Source organism: Alexandromys fortis, unplaced genomic scaffold, assembly GCF_014885135.2.
Source record: "Alexandromys fortis isolate MF-2015 unplaced genomic scaffold, M_Fortis_MF-2015_v1.1 scaffold_80, whole genome shotgun sequence".
NCBI lineage: Eukaryota > Metazoa > Chordata > Mammalia > Rodentia > Cricetidae > Alexandromys > Alexandromys fortis.
The window spans coordinates 2,612,177-2,633,190 of record NW_026068174.1 but is presented as its reverse complement, the minus strand read 5'-3'; the positions used below and the strand labels follow the sequence as shown (position 1 = coordinate 2,633,190).

Sequence of the window (21,014 nt, the reverse complement as noted above, 5' to 3'; positions counted from 1 at the left end):
TGGCCACTGTGGCTGTGCCTAGTCCCAAGTACCCATGTAGAATCCAGATGCAGTGCACACTTGTCACCCCAGTGCCGGGGAGGCAAATCCCTGGGACTTGCTGGCCTGCCAGCCTAGCCTACTTGGCAAGTCCCAGGCCACATATACAAGGTCCTCTGGTCTCCACGTACACATGAAAACACACATACGATATATACGCACATTTACAAAGAACCTATCTCATTTCATCAGCTCGAGGTCACTCAGGAGCGGTGGGTAACTTTGGAGTCTTTGCTGAGTCTTTTCTTCACAGACCCCCACTTTGTCTGTCTGTCACCTCTCAGTTCCAGAGTCTAGTCCTATCACCCTCTATGAGTGTGAGAGAGGAAAGGCCCTGTGTCCTACAGGTGAAACTGTTTTAGACAACAAATAAAACATTATGATAAAAACTGTTTCCCTCTTTCTTGTGCATGCCAACAGGTGATAGGTGTATGTACATGCCTTAGTGTATGTATATGTGTATGTGTGTGGGTATGATGTGTGTTATGAAAAAGTATAATTTCCCCATAAACTTATTGGAAATTATTAAAGGTGTGAACTGAGTTCATTTAGGCATAAATATCTGCATTGATTAGAAGCTGTTTTATTATTATTACAAATTAGTTACAATTTTGATACAAGGCAAACATATTTCCTGTGTGTTGCACACAATTACAAGTTTATTCCATGTCTGAACATCACTTTTTAAACCTTTACAATTTAATACATTCACTTATTAAAATTTGGATACAGTACAGCTTTCTGGCCATGAGCTGTTTTCCTCTCAGGACCAGCAAGATAATTCCATGACATTTTTCTCCTTGTCTTTAATAGCGATACAGAATTTATCACAGTCTTCTTTTTAAACATAAGACCACTATAATCAACTGTATATTGTAGTGAGCCTACATTGCAAAGGAAGTACCTACAAATAAAGTTATATTTTGCCTAAAATCCACAAGTGATTTGATGCATTTGCTTTTATTTTTATTATTTTTGATGTATATGTTTGTGTGTACAAACATATGGAGGCCAGAGGCCAACCCTGGGATAGCAATCCTCAGGCGACATCTACCCTTTTGTTTTCCTATTTGTCAACTGATTAATTCTGAACGATGCATGTGGAGAGGTCAGAGAGCAGTTTGCAGGAGTGGGTTCTCTCTCTCCTTCCACCTCCCCGCAACCCTCCAAACAGGGTTTCTCTCTGTAACAGCCCTGGCTGTCCTGGAACTAGCTCTGTAGACCAGGCCGGCCTCAAACTCACAGAGATCTACTTGCCTCTGCCTCCCAAGTGCTGGGATTAAAGGCATACAACACCACCATCACCCGGCTCTGTCCTTCCACCTTTACATGGATTCTGGAGATAGGTCTCAGGCCATCAGACATGGTGGCAAGGGCCTTTATCCACTGAATTATCTCTCCGGCTAGGCTGGCCAGTAGGACTCCTGCCTCATCAGTGCTAGGGTTACAAGCACATGCTACCACACTTGACTTTTGTATATGGGCTGTGAGGGTCGAACTCCGGTCCTCATGTTTGCACGGTAAGTACTTTACACAGAGCTGTTTCCCTAGCCCCTACATTTATTTCTTAAATGCCATTTGTCAGACTCTTGATTGTGAGTTTGAAAATGAAGATTTTTATTTTACAGTCTCAAGATATTGATGTCCTACTGTTGCTCATTTTTTAAAATATTTATATATTTATTATGTACACAATATTCTGTCTGTGTGTATCTCTGTAGGCCAGAAGAGGGTACCAGACCTCATTACAGATGGTTGTGAGCCACCATGTGGTTGCTGGGAATTGAACTCAGGACCTTTGGAAGGGCAGGCAATGCTCTTAACCACTGAGCCATCTCTCCAGCCCCCACTGTTGCTCATTTTTACAAAATGACGTCCAAGTGGCCAACTACGTGCATTAGGAAGAGTCCAGAAAAGTGCTAAGAGCTGCTGACTACCCAGTCGTCAGACGGCTATAAAAACGCTACTTAGGTTCTTTTCTATACTGCCTATAATCCAAGTTATTAAACTTTAAAGCCATATGAAAGCATTTTTTAAGATCCTGCATTGTATTTCTCATTAAAGAAAAGAAAGGGCGTGGTGAGTCATATCCCTAGACTGACTTATGGAGAGGAGAAGGCAGGCCACTGTCGATCACTTTGAAAGTTAGAACTCTGCTCTTAATGGGTTTACGAGCAGTTAAGAGTTCCTCAGTTTTACAGGCTTCTGCTCCTCTGAGCATCCTGAAGGCAGAGAGAACACAAGGCTTCTGATTTCCTAAACCAAAATCATGATCAAATGGATTTAATAAAGAGCTGTGCAGAACAACTCTGTGTGTGGCTGCAGCTGGCATCCATGGGGATTTAGAAATGGCCACCCCAGGGCACTGATCCAGAGTAAAACAATCCAAGGCTTGTGACACAGGACCAAACTAAGATCAATAAACAATTGTGATAGGAAGAATTGGTTTGCATTTTTTAATTTTTTAAATATTCTTTATTTGCTTATTTATTGAGACAGGGTCTCACTATATTATATAGACCCAGCTGACCTGAAACTATGCTATGTAAATCAGTAAATCAGGCTGGCCCTGAACTCACAGAGCTCCAACTACCTCTGGCTTGTGGAGTGTTGCATTCAAAGGCATGCATCACCACACCTGGCTTCCAGTTTGCATTTTTTTTTAAAGTCATTTATTTATTATGTATACAATGTTCTTTCTCTGTGTGTGCCTGAAGGCCAGAAGAGGGCACCAGACCTCTTTACAGATGATTATGAGCCAACATGTGGTTGCTGGGAATTGAACTCAGGCCCTCAGGAAGAGCAGCCTGTGCTCTTAACCACTGAGCCATCTCTCCAGCCCCCAGTTTGCATTCTTATATTTGCTTGTAAAGGATATTTATTGTGTTTACTATTTTTTTTCCTTAATACTGTTTAAAAACCCCAGCATTTTCACCTAAAAAAAAAGGGGGGGGGGAGATGCAGGCTCCTGGCAAATAACTACCTGTAAATGATGTAGACACTTGTGCAATAGCTTTTCATCTGAGAGAATGCTTCATATTAAAGCTAATACACCCATTTCTTTTATTCTTCTGGTTTTAGATTAATTATTTTATGTTTCTAAGTATTTTACCTGCGTGTAGGTCTGTATATTACATTTGTGTCTGATGCCTGAGGAAGTCAGAGCATGCTATCAAATCTCCTGGAATTGAAGCTACAGATGGTTGTAGGTGCTGGGAATCAAATCTGGGTCTTTTCCAAAGCAACAGTCCCCCATTTATTATATTTATTGTATGTACATGTGGGGGGGGAGAGGAGTCAGAGGGAACTTGTTGGAGTTGATCCTTTCCTACTGTGTGGGTCCTGAAGATTGAACATAGGGTGTCAGATTGGGTGTCAGGCGTCTTTGCCTTCTGAGCCATCTTCTCAGCCCAAAAGTATGTATTATATAATATAAAGCTCATTTTAAAATTTTTGTTTTGTTTTGGTTTTTTTAAAGCAAGGTTTTTCTGTGTATCCCCAGCTATCCTGGAACTTGCTGACTTCAAACACACAGAGATCTGCCTGCCTCTGCCTCCCAAGTGCTAGGACTAAAGACATCACCATCACCCAGCTCAGTTTTAAATTCCTTTATTTTTATTTTTTTAAATAGGGGTTCTCTGTGTAATAGTCCTGGAACTCACTTTGTAGACCAGGCTAGCCTCGAACTACTGAGATCCACCTGTTTCTGCCTCCCAAGTACTGGCATTAAAGGCATGTGTGTGCCACCACTGCCCGGCTCACTTTTAAATTCTTTATTTTTTTTTAAGATTTATTTATTTATTATGTATACAACATTCTGCCTCCATGTATGCCCGCACGCCAGAGGAGGACGCCAGATCTCATTACAGATGGTTGTGAGCCACCATGTGGTAGCTGGGAATTGAACTCAAGACCTCTGGAAGAACAGCCAGTCCTCTTAACTACTGAGCCATCTCTCCAGCCCCTCACTTTTAAATTCTTATACACTCATGATTTATTTGCAGATTGGCTTGAAATAAGGTGGCTTCATCCTTCGTGCCAACCATTGGTGTGTATCAGGCAGCCACAGCATGAACAGGTCTGTCTTTGAAACAGATGGTGGTGTGAGGAGATCGGTGTGATGACCGCTATATAGTCCAGGCCGGACACAAACTTACTCTGTAGCTCAGATTATAGGCATGTGTGGTCACATCTCACTAGGATCACAGGTCTATCGAGAAAGAGGAACTTTTTTTTTTTTTGTCTTGAGGAGGAGGAGGAAAACCTGCTAAATACTACAGTAAACTCCTGAGAAGCCAAAAATCACCTCCAAAGCTTTTTAGGCAGCATATGTTTTAAGCTTAAAATTTATGAGACTAACAAGGTAGCAAAATTCCACAATTGTAATACAGATTATCTGCCTAGGACTCTGTGAAGATGATCCTCAGATTTCTGTGTTTAATTAAGTTAAACAAACAAAGTACAAAAGGCAGAAAGAACCTGTGTGTTTCCTGTCACCTTAGGAGCAGTGTGATCCTGTGAACAATGACAACTACAGTTCCACACAAGCAGCCTAATCCGAGTCACGCTCACACCTCAGTCAAGTGTTTCTCTCATGAACTCTTCAAGGACCGCCACCACACTTTTGGCTTCGGGCATTTCTTCATGCTCCACTTTAACAATCTTCAAAAGAATATCTCCACTGCCGCAGTTCTTAAGGAACATGTAACATTTAAACAAAGCATAGTGATTCATCTCTGCCTGTCGGATAAATCTCTTCAAATTGTTTGTGTCTTGTATGGCCTAGGAAAAGATGACCCAGTTAAATCTGTTTAGTGAGGTCATGAGGAGCCTTGAAGAATGCCTGCTCTCAAGGTGAACACGCAGGGTGTGTTGACAGTGGTGGCACTGTTTTGTTTCGTTTCGTTTTTTTGAGACAAGGTCTCACTATGTAGCCCTGGCTGTCCTGAAACTCACTTTGTAGACCCAGGCTGGCCTCAAACTCACAGGTCTACGTGCCTCTGCCTCTCAATGGTGGGATTAAAGGTGTGCGCCACCACACCCAGCTAATGTTGAGCTTTTTATAAGAACACCCATTATTCCTATTGCTAGTATCCTCTGCCTTTAGTGTAACAGAATCACACATTTAAAAAGACTTTTTAAAAGTCTTCTGTCAAGCTATGGTGGCACATGCCTTTAATCCCAGCACTTGAGAGCTGAGGCAGGTGATCTCTGTGAGTTCAAGGCCAGCCCGGTCTAAGGAATGAGGTCTAGGACAGCCAGAACTGTGACAGAGAAACCCTGTCTTGAAAAACAAAAAGAAAAAAAAAAAAAAATTTAAAACTTTAAAAATTTCCTGAGGTGATAGTACTCACCAACCAGAATTTAAAATCATTTGTTTCTGTGTATTGCAATGTATATGCATCACAAATTATCAGCTTGATGTTCCCTAACTATAAGCAAGCAATTCACCACAAAGTATTGGAAATGAAATTGCATGCACACAATGCTGCTGGACAGCAGTGCCTTCTGAGGCGAGTTCTGAGGATGCCCTATCTAAAGAGCATTGTGACTATGAAGCCAAGCACTGCTGCTGCCTCCTGCAGTAATCAGATGCAGAACCAATAAAAAGCATTGTGACTGCGAAGCCAAGCACTGTTGCTGCCTCCTGCAGTAACCAGATGCAGAAGCAAACACTGTGCATGGCCCCTGGCACACAGCCAGTTCATTACCTTTAGTTTAAAGTTCTCCAGGACTTGTCTGAAAAGGAAAGGGTTCCCCGCTTCAGCACCATGTAGGAAAGCCTGCATCCAGTCCTCACAAAAACGGTTGCTTCCTAAACAAGAGGAAATAAAATTAAATAACATAAAGCACATGTATGCCAGTTTTAAAGATTTTACTTTTATTATTTTAATTGTGTGTGTATGTGTGCATATGAATACAGGTGCCCTAGGAGACCTAAAGTGTTGGGTCCCCCGACATGGGTGCTGGGAACCTAACACCTCTGAAAAAAACAGCACCTGCTATTAACCACAGTTCTAGCAAATGAATTTCTTTTCTTTCCTCTCTTTTTTTTTCTTCTTCCTATTCATTTATTTATTTTTGAGGCAACGTTTCTCTATGTAACAGCTTTGGCTGTCCTGGAATTCATTTTGTAGACCAGGCTGGCCTTGAACTCACACAGATCCACCTGCCGCCTCTGTCTCCCCAGTTCTGGGATTAAAGGCATGAACCACCATTGCCTGGCACATGAATTTATAATTATTTAAAACTTCTCTTGTGACTTCAAAAATAGTTATGCTTACCACATGGTAGGAAAATACCCAAGCAGCCGAAGCCCCATCATTACTCTTCTCTCTATTCCCACCGGAAAGAACTCTCATTCCTAATATATACTTGAAGCTTTGGCTAGCCACCTTTACCTTTTATATGTATTGCTTTCTATATGTTGACGCTGTGTGTTTTTCTTAGCGGCTGTTTCACTGAACAGTATGATTCAGAGACATTAACATGTATCTCTAGTTTGATTTTAGCCACTCTAAATTCCAATCTGTGAATTAGCAATTTACTGATTTCTTCTTGTTAAACATTTAAGTTGCTTCCAATTTGTTTTATCAAAAAATGCCTTGAGAAGCCAGGTGTGTTGGCACACAACTTTAATCCCAGCACTCAGGAAGCAGAGGAAGGTGGATCTCTATGAATTTGAGGCAAGCATGGTCTACAGAGCAAGTTCTAACACAGCTGGGGCTATACAGTGAAACCCTGTCTTGAAAAAAAAAAAAACAATAAATAAATAAATGTTTTTAAATGTCTTCAGGGATGGGGAGGTGGCTTGGTGGATAAAGCACGAGGCCCTGAGACCGTCTCAGCACCCACGTGAAGCCAGATGCTGAAGGGTGTATCTCAAGTCCCACTGTTCCTATGTTGAGATGGAGACAGGAAAACCCCTAAACCCTTGGGGGTCAGCTGGACTGACAGATAGAGGAGCCAACAAAAAACGACCTCCTGTCAGGCGGTGGTGGTACACACCTTTAATCCCCGCACTCAGCAGGTAAAGGCAGGCGGATCTCTGAGTTCGAGACCAGCCAGCCCTGTCTACAAAGTGAATTCTAGGACAGGCTTCAAAGCTACAGGGAAACCTGTCTCAAAAACAAACAAAACAAAACAAAAACCACACGCACACAAAGAAAGGAAAAAAGAACTACCCCCTTTCGTGAAGACTGACACCCAGTGTTGTCCTGTGACTCCCATATGTGTGCTGGGGCACACGCGTACCTGCACTCACAGACACACTCAAAAGATTTTCTTGGCCAGGTGTGGTGGCACATGGCTTTAATCCCAGCACTTGGGAGGCAGAGGCAGATGCATTTCTGAGTTGGGGCCAGTCTGCTCTACAAAACAAGTTCTAGGACAACCAGAGCTGTTACATAGAGAAACCCTGTCTCAAAAAAACAAAACAAAACAAAATGATTTTAAGAAAATGTCTTTAATGCCAGGCAGTGGTGGTGCATGGCTTTAATCCCAGCACTGAGGAGGCAGAGGCAGGTAGATCTCTGAGTTCAAGGCCAGCCTGGTCTACATAGTGAGTCCCTGGACAGTCAGGACTACACAGAAAAACTGTCTTGGAAAAAAAAAAATCCAAAAACAAGAAAATGTCTGCAAACTAGGGAGGGTAATGCGCATCTATAATCTCAGCATCTGAGAGGTGGAGGGTAATGCGCATCTGTAATCAGCCTCTGAGAGGTGGAGGGTAATGCACATCTGTAATCAGCCTCTGAGAGGTGGAGGGTAATGCGCATCTGTAACCTCAGCATCTGAGAGGTGGAGGGTAATGCGCATCTATAATCTCAGCATCTGAGAGGTGGAGGTAGAAGGTTTAGAAGTTTAAGGCCCGTATAGCCTACATGAGACCCTTTCTCAAAAGCAGTCAACTAACCAAACAAAAAAAAAGTCTTTATATAAAGCACAACTGTAATCCTAGGAGAGCCAGGCAGGGGGATTGTCAGCTCAAGGCCAACCTGGACTATACAGTGAGAACCTATCTCAAAGTAAAAAAATGTAAATATGCCTTTCTGAGCATTTTTGGATTTGTTCCTGTGTACACAGATATGAGTTTTCTTATATGTACACACGTGATTTTAATATGCAGAGTGGACTACAGGCATGAATTGAATCCCATGTCTCCAGGATCATTAAGGTTTCAGCAAGCTTAGTTCAGCACAAGGACATGTCTGTGTCACGTGTTTTCAGTGCAGGAGTCCCACAAACGCTGCCTCTAGGTTTCTGACTCACCTGCATTGTGGAACTGCGGCTGGGGCCCACTACAGTCGATGATCACAGCCTTGTGCTGCTCCTCTGTCATGGCCATGCACAAAGAGGTCATGGTGCCTTCATGAATAAGTCCTTGGAGACTGGCCACACTCAGAAACCTGTCATATACACAAGTCCTTTTCCATCAACAGCATTGCAGAACAGGAGAAAACAAATGCATTCTATACTAGGGGTGGGAGGTAAAAATGTAGCCGTTTGGCTTGGGGGAGGGCAGGATTTCTTCAGAAATTATTGTTCTTTACCTGTTAATGTCTCTCTTTGTTTTTTCATCTGATTCTTTAAGCTCAACAGGAGTATAACTTAGAGCCTGTGAGAGAGAGGGAGAGGGAGCCAGTTTGATACATGCCTCCTCTGTTCCTCACTGACCACCACTCCATCCAAATGCCATGGTCGTCTGTCTGCCATGGTTATTAAAGAACACTGCCCACCGCACCTTGTGCTCAGCACCTGCTGGAAACATCTGAAGGGAAGGTTTTCCCCTGCTGCAGATTAAGCCCAGGACCTCGTACACCCTACACAAGTGCTCTAAGCTAAAGCCCTGCTCAGTAATGTTTGACTTATTTCTTTGTTTGATTTGACTTTGAGAAACAGGCTTTCTCTGTGTAGCACTGGAACTGTCCTGGAACTTACTCTATAGACCAGGCTGGCCTCCAACTCACGGAGATCCCCCCAAGTGCTGGAATTAGAGGCGTGCAACATCATAGCCTGGCTTGTTTTCATTTGTTTTAATTTTTATTTATTAGTATGGTTTATTTTAAGATAGTCTTGCCTTGCAGCATAGCTAGCCTGCACTTCCTGATCCTCCAACCTCAGTTTCTCTAGTGTTAGGTGTTAGTATTCAGGCATCTGCACTGGCCTGCCCTTGGGATCCTGAGAGGACAGTCCTCACCTGCAGCTACTAAGAGCACCTCCTGAGCACATTCACTACGCTCCCTTTTAAAAGGTAGGCCTGCCCACCTCCCTTGTCTCTCCCTCCCTCTCTCTCTTTTCTACCATGGCAGCGTGACTTCTTCATGGCGTCTTTAAAATTACATGTGTCACCACTTTAACATTTTCCAGCATTTATTTACTCGCTTATTTATCTCAATGGGGGCTTTACGCATGCCATGGCACTTATGTGGAGGTCAGAGGTCAATTTGCAGGTATCAGTACTCTCCTGAAGGTTCCAGGGATTGAACTCAGGTTGTCAGGCTTGGCAGCAAATGCCCTTAGCTATTACACTGGCCCCCAAATCTATCTATTTATTGTGTGTGTGTGTGTGTGTGTGTGTGTGTATACACGTGTTCGTGTGTATAAAAGTGTCAAGGAGTGCATGTGGAAGTCAGGACAGTTTTGGGATTTGGTTCTCTCCTGCCATCTTGTGGAATCTGGGGATTGAATGCAGGTCATCATGCTTGTGCAGGGCCCAAACACTTTCGTATAGTTAAAATTACTTTGCATCTTGCTTTCATTTTCAGATATTCTGAAAATGGCACCTGTTTCCCAGCATTTCAAACAGTAATTATTTCAGACAGATGTGGTTGGGCAGGTCCATAATCTCAAGAAGCTGAGGCATGTAAGATTGAAGAGTTGGAGTCAGAGCCGGAAGTGACTCAGCTGAGTAAAAGTGCTTAGCTGTTGCAGCCAGACTGCCTCAGTGCAACCCTCAGAACCCACGAGAGCCGGATCTGGGGCATGCACGTCCCAGCACTCCCACGGTGACATGGGAGGCAGATACGAGATGATCAGCAGAAAGCTCGAGGGCCAGCCTGCTAGTATACCACACAGAAACTAGACTGAAGATGAGAGCTCACAAAAGTTGTCCTCTGTCTCTACACACATACACACACACGATCATTTAAGTCTTTTCTAAAAAAAAAAAAAAAGGTAAGCCATCCTGGGCTGAACAGTTAAGCCCTATCTTTTTTTGCTTTTTATTAATTTTTGGGTTTTTTTTTTTTTGAGACAGTGTTTTCCTGCATATCCTTGGCTGCTCCTGAATTTAGAGATCCGCCTGCCTCTGCCTGGGATTAAAGGTGTGTGCCACCACTACCTGGTGAGGCCCTATTTTTAAAAAAGTGGCTAAGAAGAAAAAATTATTACTTTTTTTTTTTTTTTTTAAATGTGAAGGCCCAGCTGACATTTTTAACGGGACAGGATCTCCCATAAATCAGCTGTGTGTCAAACTCACTGTGTAGCTGAGACTGACCTTAACCTCCTTCTCCTGCTTCTGTCCCCAGTGCTGGAAGAACAGCCATGCACTGGCACCCCTCGTGTGAAAGCGGTTTTTAATGGAGAGATCCAGCTGACATTCAACCCCACCCTAGTAATAAAACTTTCTAGATGGGAGCCAGTAAGATGTGGTCTAAACAGCAAGCATTGTCTGAAGAAATATTCAGGCAGAGAAAAGCTATGTTTAGAGAAAATGAGTATGTTTCTAAATGATCCAGGTCTGCTGAGAAGAGTCTACCCAGGATGGTCTTTGTGTGCAATACTTACAGCATGCAGCAGAAAGGTCAGCTTTTCCTGAAAGAGAAGAACCACCCTTTGGATTGGACACACCACATCCTCATACCAGCTGTGCAGATAGGACCTGACATCACATCCCACGCTGCTTTCCTATGTTGAGAGAGAATGTTGTTTGCTTTAATATCATAAAAATCTTTAGCTTAGTGGACTTTTGTCTTCAATATACTCTTTTTTTGTTTGCTTTTGTTTTTTTGAGACAGGGTTTTTCTGTGTAACAATCCTAGCTGTTCTGGACTAGCTTTTAGAGATCCTGCCTCTGCCTCCCGAGTGTGGGAATTAAAGGCGTGAGCCACCATCACTCGGCTCTATATACTCTTTCTCTGTATGCATGATATATGTATTTGCGTGCCTGTGAAGGCTCAGAGTTGACATCAGGTGTCTTCCTCAATTGCTTGCCACCTTAATATTTTCAACTGCATTTTTGGAGGTGGGCTGATGGTAGTTGACACAAGTGTGCCACAGTTTCTGTTTAGATCAGAGGACAACTTGTAGAAGTCAGCTCTGGCCTTCAACCCTTGGGTGCTGGAGATAAACTCAGGTCAGCAGTCTTGGCAGGTACCTCCTCTCCAACTTCTCCAACTTATTTTCTTGAGCCAGGGTCTTTCACTGAACCTGGAGCTCACTGATTTGGCTGGGATGGCTGGCTAATGAGGTACAGGGATCTGCTTGTCCCCCACCACTTCAGCACTGGGCTTACAGAGGCATGTCACCACACCCAGATTTTTCTGTGGGCACTGGGGGTCCAAACTCAGGTCCTCAAAGCCACCTTCTTAGCTTTCTTCAGTACAATTTTAAATTCTGTTTTTGTTTGTATGTGTATATGTGTATTCTGGTGGAAGCCTCCAGAGTCGTGAAAGGGCGTTGCATCCTCCCTCCGGAACTGGAGTTACAGGCGGTGATGAGTAGCAGGACTTTCAGTTGGGAGCTGCACTCTGGCCCTCCTAATGGCTGGACAACAAGAGCTAGGATAGGTACCTTTTCCGTTTGTTTGTTTTTGAGATATGGTTGCAGCCATGTAATACAGGCCAGTCTTGAACATAGATTATAGGTATGTGCTGACAAGCCGGCCATTCTTTTTTTTTTTTTTAATTTTTTAGATTTATTTATTTATGGGCTGGAGAGATGGCTCAGAGGTTAAGAGCATTGTCTGCTCTTCCAGAGGTCCTGAGTTCAGTTCCCGGCAACCACATGGTGGCTCACAACCACCTGTAATGGGGTCTGCAGGCATACACACAGACAGAATATTGTATACATAATAAATTAATACATATTTTGAAAAAAAAAGATTTATTTATTATGTATACAACATTCTGCCTCCATGTATGCCCACACGCCAGAAGAGGGCGCCAGATCTCATTACAGATGGTTGTGAGTTACAGACAGGGTGAGCTGCCATGTGTTTGCTGGGAATTGAACTCAGGACCACTGGAAGAGCAGCCAGTGCTCTTAACCACTGAGCCATCTCTCCAGCCCTTGGCCATTCTTTCCTGTGTTTTTTTTTTTTTCTGTTGCTGTTGTTTGTTTTTGTTTTTTTGATTTTGGTTTTTCAAGACAAAAAACAGTGAGTGTAGCCTTTTCTGGCCTGGAAATCAAAAGATCCTCCTGTCTGTCTACTCAGTGCAGGGATTAAAGGTGTGCACCACCACTGCCTTGCCTGAAAGCAGTTTTGACAGGTTTGAATAAATGAGTCAATATAGACATGTCTAATTCATGAAAGAGTAATAAAAATGGAATGTTTTTAAAACTTGCTATCTGTAGAGTGCGGAGGAGCATACCTCTGATGCCATAAGCTGCTAACCAAAATACAGAACCATGTGCCTAGAAATGAGAGACAAGGCCTCTTCTTCCCACCAGGTGCTATTAGCCGCCACTGAACTTTGCACAGATTTGTCTTTGTTTTTACATTTCTGTGTGTATGTGTGTGCATGTGCCATACATATGTGGAGGTTGGAGAACAATACATGTAAGTCAGTTTTCTTTCCTCAGTGGAGTCTTGCATATCAAACTCAGATAGTCAGACTTGGTGGCAGGCACATCTACCTTTGAACCCCCTCACCAGCTGTTCTTGATTTTTTAATTTACTTTATTTTAGGAGTATGGGGTTTTGCAGGCATGTATGTCTGCATATCACATGTGCATAGTGACTGCAGAGGCCAGAGGATGGTGTCTGATTTCCTGGAACTAGAGCTACAGATGGTTGTGAGCCACCATGAGGGTACTGGGAATTGAACCTGGGTCCTCTGGAATAGTAAACAGTGTTTTAACCACTGACCATTCTTTCAGTTCCCTGTTTTCCTTCTGAGAGGGTCCACTATGTAGCTCTGGCTGGCTTGGAACTCACTATGTAAACTAGGCTTGCCTCACACTCTGCCTCCCAAGTGCTGAGATGACAGGGGTGGATTCCCAGAGTAAGACTCAACATTGATGTTTTCATCAACGCGACACATCAGAAACAGAATCCTGAAGCCTTCAGCACCTAGGACACAGCCGCCTCCCTGCCTACGCCCATAGCACTTATCCACTGCCCACATGGTGAGCCACTGAGTGACCCGACAAGTACAGCAGTCCTGGTGTGTTCATCACTTTCGTCTTCAGTGCTCTGGTCAGCCATCTTACCTTGCAGTTCATGTTATTTTTCAGCCCTTGAATATACTTGTCCAATTCAAGCCTGAAAGTATGTTCTTAAGGAAGTGATATAGAATGATCAATCAGTATCTTACCTCTCAACAAGAAATACAAGGTTGCTGGGCATTGATGGCACAGGCCTTTAATATTTTAATACCATCACTTGGGAGTCAAAGGCAAGATCTCTGAGTTCAAGGCCAGCCTGGTCTACAGAGCAAATTTCAGGACAGGCAGGGATACACAAAGAAACAAAGAAACCCTGAGTCAAAAAAAAAAGAAAGAAAGAAAGAAAGAAAGTGCTGGAGAGATGGCTCAGAAGTATAAAGCACAGACTATATTCTTCCAGAGGTCCTAAGTTCGATTCCCAGCAACCACATGGTGGTTCACAACCATCTATAATGATATCTGCTGCCCTCTTCTGATGCAGGCAGAACACTGTATACATAGTAGATAAAATCGAAAAGAAAAGAGCCAGGCGGTAGTTGCACACACCTTTAATCCCAGCTCTCGGAAGGCAGAGGCAGGCAGATCTCTGTGAGTTCAGGGCCAACCTGGTCTACAGAGCAAGTTCCAGCACAGGCTCCAAAGCTACAGAGAAACCCTGTTTCAAAAGAAAGAAAGAAAGAAAAATACAAGGTCTCAGCTGGGCATGGTGGTACAAGCTTTTAATTCCAGCGCTCAGTGTCAGAAGCAAGTGGGTCTTTTTAAGTTTGAGACGAGAATGGCCTACATAGTGAGCTCCATGCCAGTCAGAACTACAAGACTACAAAGTGAGTACTTGTCTCAAAGAGAGAGAGAGAGAGAGAGAGAGAGAGAGAGAGAGAGAGAGAGAGAGAGAGAGAGAAGGTCTTTTAAATACTACAAACTGGATTAAAACAAGCCTGGGCAAATGGTCCTAAATGACATTCAGACACACCCTTAAGGGTGGGGAAGGTGAGAGCAGGGAGGTAGCTACTAGCCCCTTCCCCCGATGTTTTCCCTCCCGATACTCTTAAATACTAAAGAAAGGATATAGCTCCAGTCCTTTTTCAGACCCTCCTAAGAAGCAGACCACATACTCAGAAGGGTTAAATTCCGGTTCCACTGCTGCTATTTCAGGAAGCAGTTTTTCCTGTTGGAAAAGGCGGTAGTAACAACCAACCCGGTAACCGGGAATTCTAGAAAAGAAAGAAAAGGGAAAAGTGGCATATCTGGTACTCATGCTCCTCCCTCTGTGACAGCTCTGAACCTGGGTCTGAGATCCCACTCATGCAGCGATTCCCAGCCTCGTTCCCCTCATCTCAGCAGAGGAGCGTGTCTGCACACCAGTGAAGTTTATTAAACACCGTAGAGACTGGGTGTGGTGATGCACTACAACCCTGCACCACGAGGCAGAGACAGGCAGATCTCTGTGAGTTCAAAAACAACCTGGTCTACATGGTGAGCCCCAGACCAGTCAGGTTACATGGTGAGACTTTAACAAACCAGCCTCTCATAGAGGTTCATTGAATTCTGCAGTCTTATGTGAAAAACCTAGGAGCTGGAGAGATGGCTAAGCAGTTAAAAAAGCATTGGCTACTCTTCTAAAAGACCCAGGTTCAATTTCCAGCACATAGTGGCTCACAAACATATCTAGCTCCAGGGGATCCAACACCCTCTTCTGGGCTCTGCAGGCACCCGGCACACACCTTGTACACAGACACTTATGCAGGTAGATCCACCAACAATACACAGAAAATAAAATAATTTTAAAAGTGTTTAAAAGGCCGGGTGGTGATGGCGCACGCCTTTAATCCCAGCACTCTGGAGGCAGAGGCAGGCGGATCTCTGGGAGTTCGAGGCCAGCCTGGTCTACAAGGCTTGTTCCGCAACGGGCACCAAAGCTACAGAGAAACCCTGTCTCGAAAAACCAAAAAAAAAAAAAAAAAAGTGTTTAAAGAAAAATTCATACAAAGGTCAACTTTGTTCACAGAATACTCATGTTTACATAAAATTAGCATGTTCTCCGTCCTTTAAACTTTCACACGTCACGGATGTTCTATGCTGATGTGCCTGGCTTTTCTAGTAGCTTTACCTTGGACCACCGGTATGAGGACCTATGTTTAAAAAATGCGCAGTCTAAAGGAGTGCGATGACAGGACAGCTGGGGTCAGGCTCAGGGTGCCTGTGACCTGACCTTGGCCTTCCAATTCTGGTTCTCTGTGTTTACTTGTTCACTGGAAAATAAGATCACTTTCCTATTTCCCTTTGTAAGAAGAACTACATCAGCATTTGTGAAACTATGTTACCAACTATAGGCATACAGTTTCTACATTGGCAATTAACTTTTTAAAATGACACTAAGGGGGGCTGGAGAGATGGCTCAGCAGTTGGGAACAATAGTTGCTCTTCCAGAGAACAGAGGTTCAATTCCCAGCACCCAAATGGCAGCTCACAACTGTTTGTAAACTCCAGTTCCAGGGGATCCAATCCCTCACACAGACACACATGCAGGCAATGCACCATGTACATAAAATAAAAGTAAATTATTGAAAAAAAAAAAAGACACTAAGGGACAGAGCACTTACATGCTAGGTAAGTTCTCTATATCAGGGCTACATCTCCAGCCCTGGAATCTGTTGTCTAAATATAAAACAAGACTAAAGTACATCGAGGTGCCAGAATCTCACTCAATCTAACTTCGCCATGTTTATGTGTGAGAGTCATCATTCTGGCTGGGAGCAGGAGAGGAGGAAGTGCTGGAAAACAGAAAGCAAAGATGTTTTCTGCAGGTCTACATCTTTTCAAGTTTCTCCACACTTCTCATGTTTGGCTCAGAAATAAAAAACACAGGAGACAGCATATTTTATACTTACCTCAGCTCTACAGATGCAACATTACCCAGCCCTTCAAAGAATGCTCCTTTGGAAAGACGCTTAGCAATGAAACTGCGCAGCTCTGGCTCCACTTCAGAAGGAAGATTAGTATCCACCAAAGAGAGGCTGGACAAGAGGAAGACACACGTTCTTACTAGTAGTACATGCACACCCATAAATCACATACAATGCACCAAAGCCAGGGCCTCGGTCTCTCTCGCAACAAGGTCTCTATGTAGTCCAGGCTGGTCTTGAACTAATAACTACATATCCTAGATTAACCTCAAACTTGCCGAATGCTCTCAAGTGCTGGGATCGTAGCTGTCTATTGCCATAACAATTTTAGGGTCTCTCTTAGGAATGCTATCTACTTGATGACCCCTGTTGGTGAGTGTTACTGTTTGGATTTGGAATGCCCCAAAAGGCAGGTTTGGCTCCCAGGCCATGGTGCTATTGGAAGTATTAGAACCTTCGGGAGATGGGAGGAAGTCATTGGCGTATCAGAACTGAAGTGCTTGGCCAGCTGCCTCCCTCCCTTTTTCCCTTTCTCTCTACTGTCGTGAAGTTAACAGACTCTTCCGCTACATGTTTCTGCCATGAACTCCTGTGTTGCCACAGGCAGTGGGGTCAAGAAACCATGGACTGAAACTTCTGAAACTGAACTAAATCAACCTTTCCCATTAAAGATGACTTTCTTCCCCAGAGTAGTGGCACAAGTCTTTAGTCCCAGCAAACTGAGAGGCAGAGGCAGGCGGATCCATGTGAGTTTTCTCCTTCCCTCTTATGAATTCTTTTCTTTTTTTTTTTTTTTTTTCCCCGAGGCAGGGTTTCTCTGTAGCTTTGGAGCCTGTCCCAGAACTCCCTTTGTAGACCAGGCTGGACTCGAACTCACAGAGATCCCGAGTGCTGGGATTAAAGGCGTGCACCACCACAGCCCGGCTCCCTCTTATGAATTCTGCATATCAAACAACTCATCTATAGCGAGTACCTTTACTTGCTGTACCCTTTCACTGGAACTATTTTATTGTTGATGTTTTATAATTTTAAATTTTATCGCTATTTCTATTTAGGTATGTGCATGCATACCTGTGTATCTGTATGAGTACACACCACATGTGACTGGGTGTCCTCAGAGTCCAGAAGAGAGTGTCAGATAATCTGTATCTGGAGCCACTGACATGGGTGCTGGGAACTGAACTTGGGTCCTCTGAAAAGTAGTATGTGCTCTTAGCCATTGAGCCATGCCTCTAGACTCTTCCTTTCTTTTTTTCAGTTTTATTATTTTACGTGTAGGGGTGTTTTGTCTGCATGTTTGTGTTCCAAATGTGTGCCTGGTGTCTGTGGAGGCCAGAAGAGGGCATCAGCCTCCTGGAACTGGAGGTACCTAGTGTTGTGAGCCACCATGTGGGTGCTGGAAGAGCAGTCAGTCAGTTCCCTTAACCACTGAGTCATTTCTCCAGCCCCAATTGTTTTTCCTTTTTTTAAAGATTAGAGTCTCGGGCTGGAGAGATGTCTTAGCGGTGAAGAGCACTTACTGCTCTTTCAGAGCTCCTGAGTTCAATTCCCAGCAACCACATGGTGGCTCACAACCACCTATAATGAGATCTGGTGCCCTCTTCTGGCCTATAGGCAGGATACGGTATAAATAAATAAATAGATTAGTCTCATGCAGCTCAGTCTGCTTCACAGTGTAACTGAGGATGATCTTCAACTGCTTCTGTGTGTGTACATGAATATGTATATGGATATTCATGTATATCCATGTATAGGGCCATTTGTGTGTGCATGTGCTGCACATACTTATAGAGGGTAGAAGTTAACCTGTTCCTCAGATGCTGTCTACCTTACTTTTTTGAGGCAGGGTCTCTCCCTGGGACCTGGGTTTATGGATTAGGCTAGGCTGGCTGGTGAACAAGATCCAGGGATCCTCCTCTCTCTGCCTACCCTGGGCTGGGATTACAAGTACATCACTCTATTCAGCTTTTACCTGGATTCTGGGAATTGAAGTTGGGTCCTTATACACTTTATAGACTGAACTATCTCCCCAGCCTGACCCTGAACGTCTAATCTTCCAGCATTCCACCTCCCAAGTGCTGGAATTACAAGTAAATGCCACCATGTTTGGCTGCTGTTTTTATTTATTTGTGTTTTTGTTTTGTTGTTTTGATTTGAGATACAGGGTTTCTCTATAGAAGAGTCCTGGCTGTCCTGGAACTTGCTTTGTAGACCAGGTTGACCTCAAACTCACAGAGATCCACCTGCCTCTGCCTCCCAAGTGCTGGGATTAAAGACGTGTGTGCCGTCACCACCCAGCTTTGTTTTGTTTTGTTTTCTCTGTGTAGTCTTGACTATTCTGGAAATTGTTCTATAGATCATAATGGCCTCAAACTCAGAGATCCGTTTGCCTCTGCCTCCTAAGTGCTGGGATCAAAGGCATGAGACACCCCTCCCGCTTTATTTTTAAATATATATCTTGACAGAAATATTATCTTGAATTTTTACTGGAGTTCTATCTAGTCAAGAAACACAAAAGAATTCTATGGAGCTAACCACAGGGTCGTTGTATTTGTATGTACACCTACCTTGAGTGAAAGAGCCAAGGAGGGATTCCTAAGAGGAGCTGATGATTGACTCAGAGAAAATTCAATAAGAGCAGGCCATCCATTGATACCTACAGATATGCACAGATCATGAAAGCACACAAGTGGATTATACTTAACTGTTTTTACCTGAAATCATCACCAGAGGGAGTTTCTGTATTTGTTCCACTAGAATGTCCATCATCACTATCCCCTCGATGCTGTGTCAATCTGCAAGATGCAATCCAACAAGCAGTACAATCAGTTATGGGCTGTAAATCAAGTAGAGTATCCAGTCTGTGCGAGTCGGGTAAAAACAAGGAATCAATGAAAATGCTGCAAGGGCAAAGAAACCCCATAGAAAATGCTAACAAGAGCCCTCTTACTGTTCAGGGTACTTAATAAGTGAAGACCTAATATTCCGAAAGCTTGAAGGAACTCCTATTTAAAAATAAATTAAGGACTGGAGAGATGGCTCAGCGGTTAAGAGCATTGGCTGCTCTTCCAGAGGACTTGGATTCGATTCCTAGAACCCACATGGCAGCTCACGATGGTCTGTAACCCTTGTTCCAAAGGCTCAAACACCCTCACACAGACATACATCCAAGCAAAAGACCAACGCACATAATTTTTAATAAGAAAAAATTAATTAATATAAAAAACAAACAAGGCCCGAAGCGATATCTCAGCGGTTAAGAGCGCTCAATGTTCTTGGGGATGGATCCAAATTTAGTTCTCAATACACAATTAGGGCACCTCACAATCGACTGTAACTCTAGTGCTTTGTGTGTCTGATGCCTCTGGCCTCAGTGGGCGAATACCCACACACAGACACATAATTAAAAATAAAAATGTAAAACACATCTTAAAAAATTTTCGGGCCAGAAGGGCTCCTAGGAAGTCAGCCGCGGTGGGCAGGGGTTACCGAGGGGAGAGAAAGGCAGCAAGAATCAAGGAAACTAGAGGGCGGGGATGAAAGTGTGTCGTAGAAATAAACGCAACTGGGGACAGCCACTGAGGGCAGGGAACAGGAGGACTGCGCTGAATAGATATCGGGCTGCGGTGACAGGGTCTAAAAGAGGGCAGAGGACTTGGGAGAGCAGGGCATAAAAGTCCAGACGGCCCATGAAGAACCGATGGAGGCCAGGAGGGCCCATCGGGTCAGAGACCTTGGCTGGGAGAGGAGATGGCGAGTGGGGGCTTCGGGGTGCAAGGCTGGGCAGCGGGGCAGCGGGCGCAGCAGGCAGGACGCGGGCACCTGCTTCCGCGGTAGCTGTACAGGCAATAGTGGCTGCTGGGTGGTGGCTCGAGTCTCCGCTCCTCCGCAGAGCCACCCTCCTCGCTGCTCTCCAGCTCCTTTTCATCCCCATCCAGCGATTCCTGCAATGACGGGAGCATCGTGGCAACCTCCTCGCGGCCCTGTGTCCCCGTCAAACCGTTCCCCCGCAGCTGGGCGGTCCTCTGTGCGTCGGCTCGACCTCCTCCCTGCCCTCGCACACCTGAGTTCCGCTGGCTTTCCAAGTCCTGAGCAAGAAAGCTCAGTTGGAGAGAATGGCATTTCTCAGGGGGGCTTTCTGAGAACCCTTTACTATTTCTTTTTAACCGACTTTCCTCCTTAACGCATCAAGGAGATAGTGTGTGTTGAAGATGGTACAGCTGCTCTCCTGCCTTCTTTCTGTGAGCCAAAAAAAAAAAAAAAAAAAAAAAGACATGCTGTTATAACAGTTTGATCAAAGACACAAATTTAGCCAGTCCCGGTGGAGCACCCCTTTAACACTAGCACTCTAGAGGCAGAGGCAGAAGGATCTCTGTGAGCTCGAGGCCTTTCTGGTTTACATACCGCGTTCCAAACCAGCCAGTGCTACACGGTGAGACCTTGCCTCAAAAATAAAATTTAATAAAGACAAGATCCCAGAAGATGGTGGCGCACTCCTTTAGTTGTAGCACCCTGAAAACAGAGGCAAGCAGATCTCTGAATTTGAGGCCAACCTTCTCTACAGAGCGAGTCCCAGGACAGCCAGAGAAACAATCTCAAAATAATAATAATAATAATAATAATAATAAATGAATTTAATAATAATGAGACATGAATTTAAAATGGAGTGTGTGAGAGAGAGAG

The 21,014-nt window shown here is 44.0% G+C and overlaps 1 protein-coding gene across 2 annotated transcripts; it reads right to left on the bottom strand.

Moving 5' to 3' along the window:
* Positions 1-602: 602 nt before the first annotated feature.
* Positions 603-20,566, bottom strand: CUNH17orf75 (chromosome unknown C17orf75 homolog). 2 transcript variants are annotated; one of them, XM_050128749.1, is made up of 10 exons: positions 20,154-20,566; positions 19,046-19,126; positions 16,317-16,442; positions 14,496-14,639; positions 13,474-13,531; positions 10,828-10,947; positions 8,592-8,656; positions 8,311-8,447; positions 5,751-5,854; positions 603-4,731 (listed from the first exon to the last, which is right to left on the bottom strand). In XM_050128749.1, the coding sequence occupies exons 1-10, from the start codon at positions 20,291-20,293 to the stop codon at positions 4,615-4,617; spliced, it is 1,092 nt and encodes a 363-aa protein (XP_049984706.1). In that variant the 5' UTR covers positions 20,294-20,566; the 3' UTR covers positions 603-4,614. The 2 variants fall into 2 exon arrangements, with proteins under 2 accessions (XP_049984706.1, XP_049984705.1); XM_050128748.1 differs by having other exon boundaries at positions 603-4,821; positions 20,154-20,564.
* Positions 20,567-21,014: the final 448 nt, after the last annotated feature.

Coding starts and splice junctions, on each gene's coding strand:
- CUNH17orf75 (XM_050128748.1), bottom strand. CDS start 20,293: ATGCTCCCGTCATTGCAGGAATCGCTGGATGGGGATGAAAAGGAGCTG. Junction 13,532..14,495: donor TCTGAAAAAGGACTGGAGCT/ATATCCTTTCTT, acceptor TTAAGAACATAC/TTTCAGGCTTGAATTGGACA. Junction 4,822..5,750: donor TGGAGAACTTTAAACTAAAG/GTAATGAACTGG, acceptor ATCTTTTCCTAG/GCCATACAAGACACAAACAA.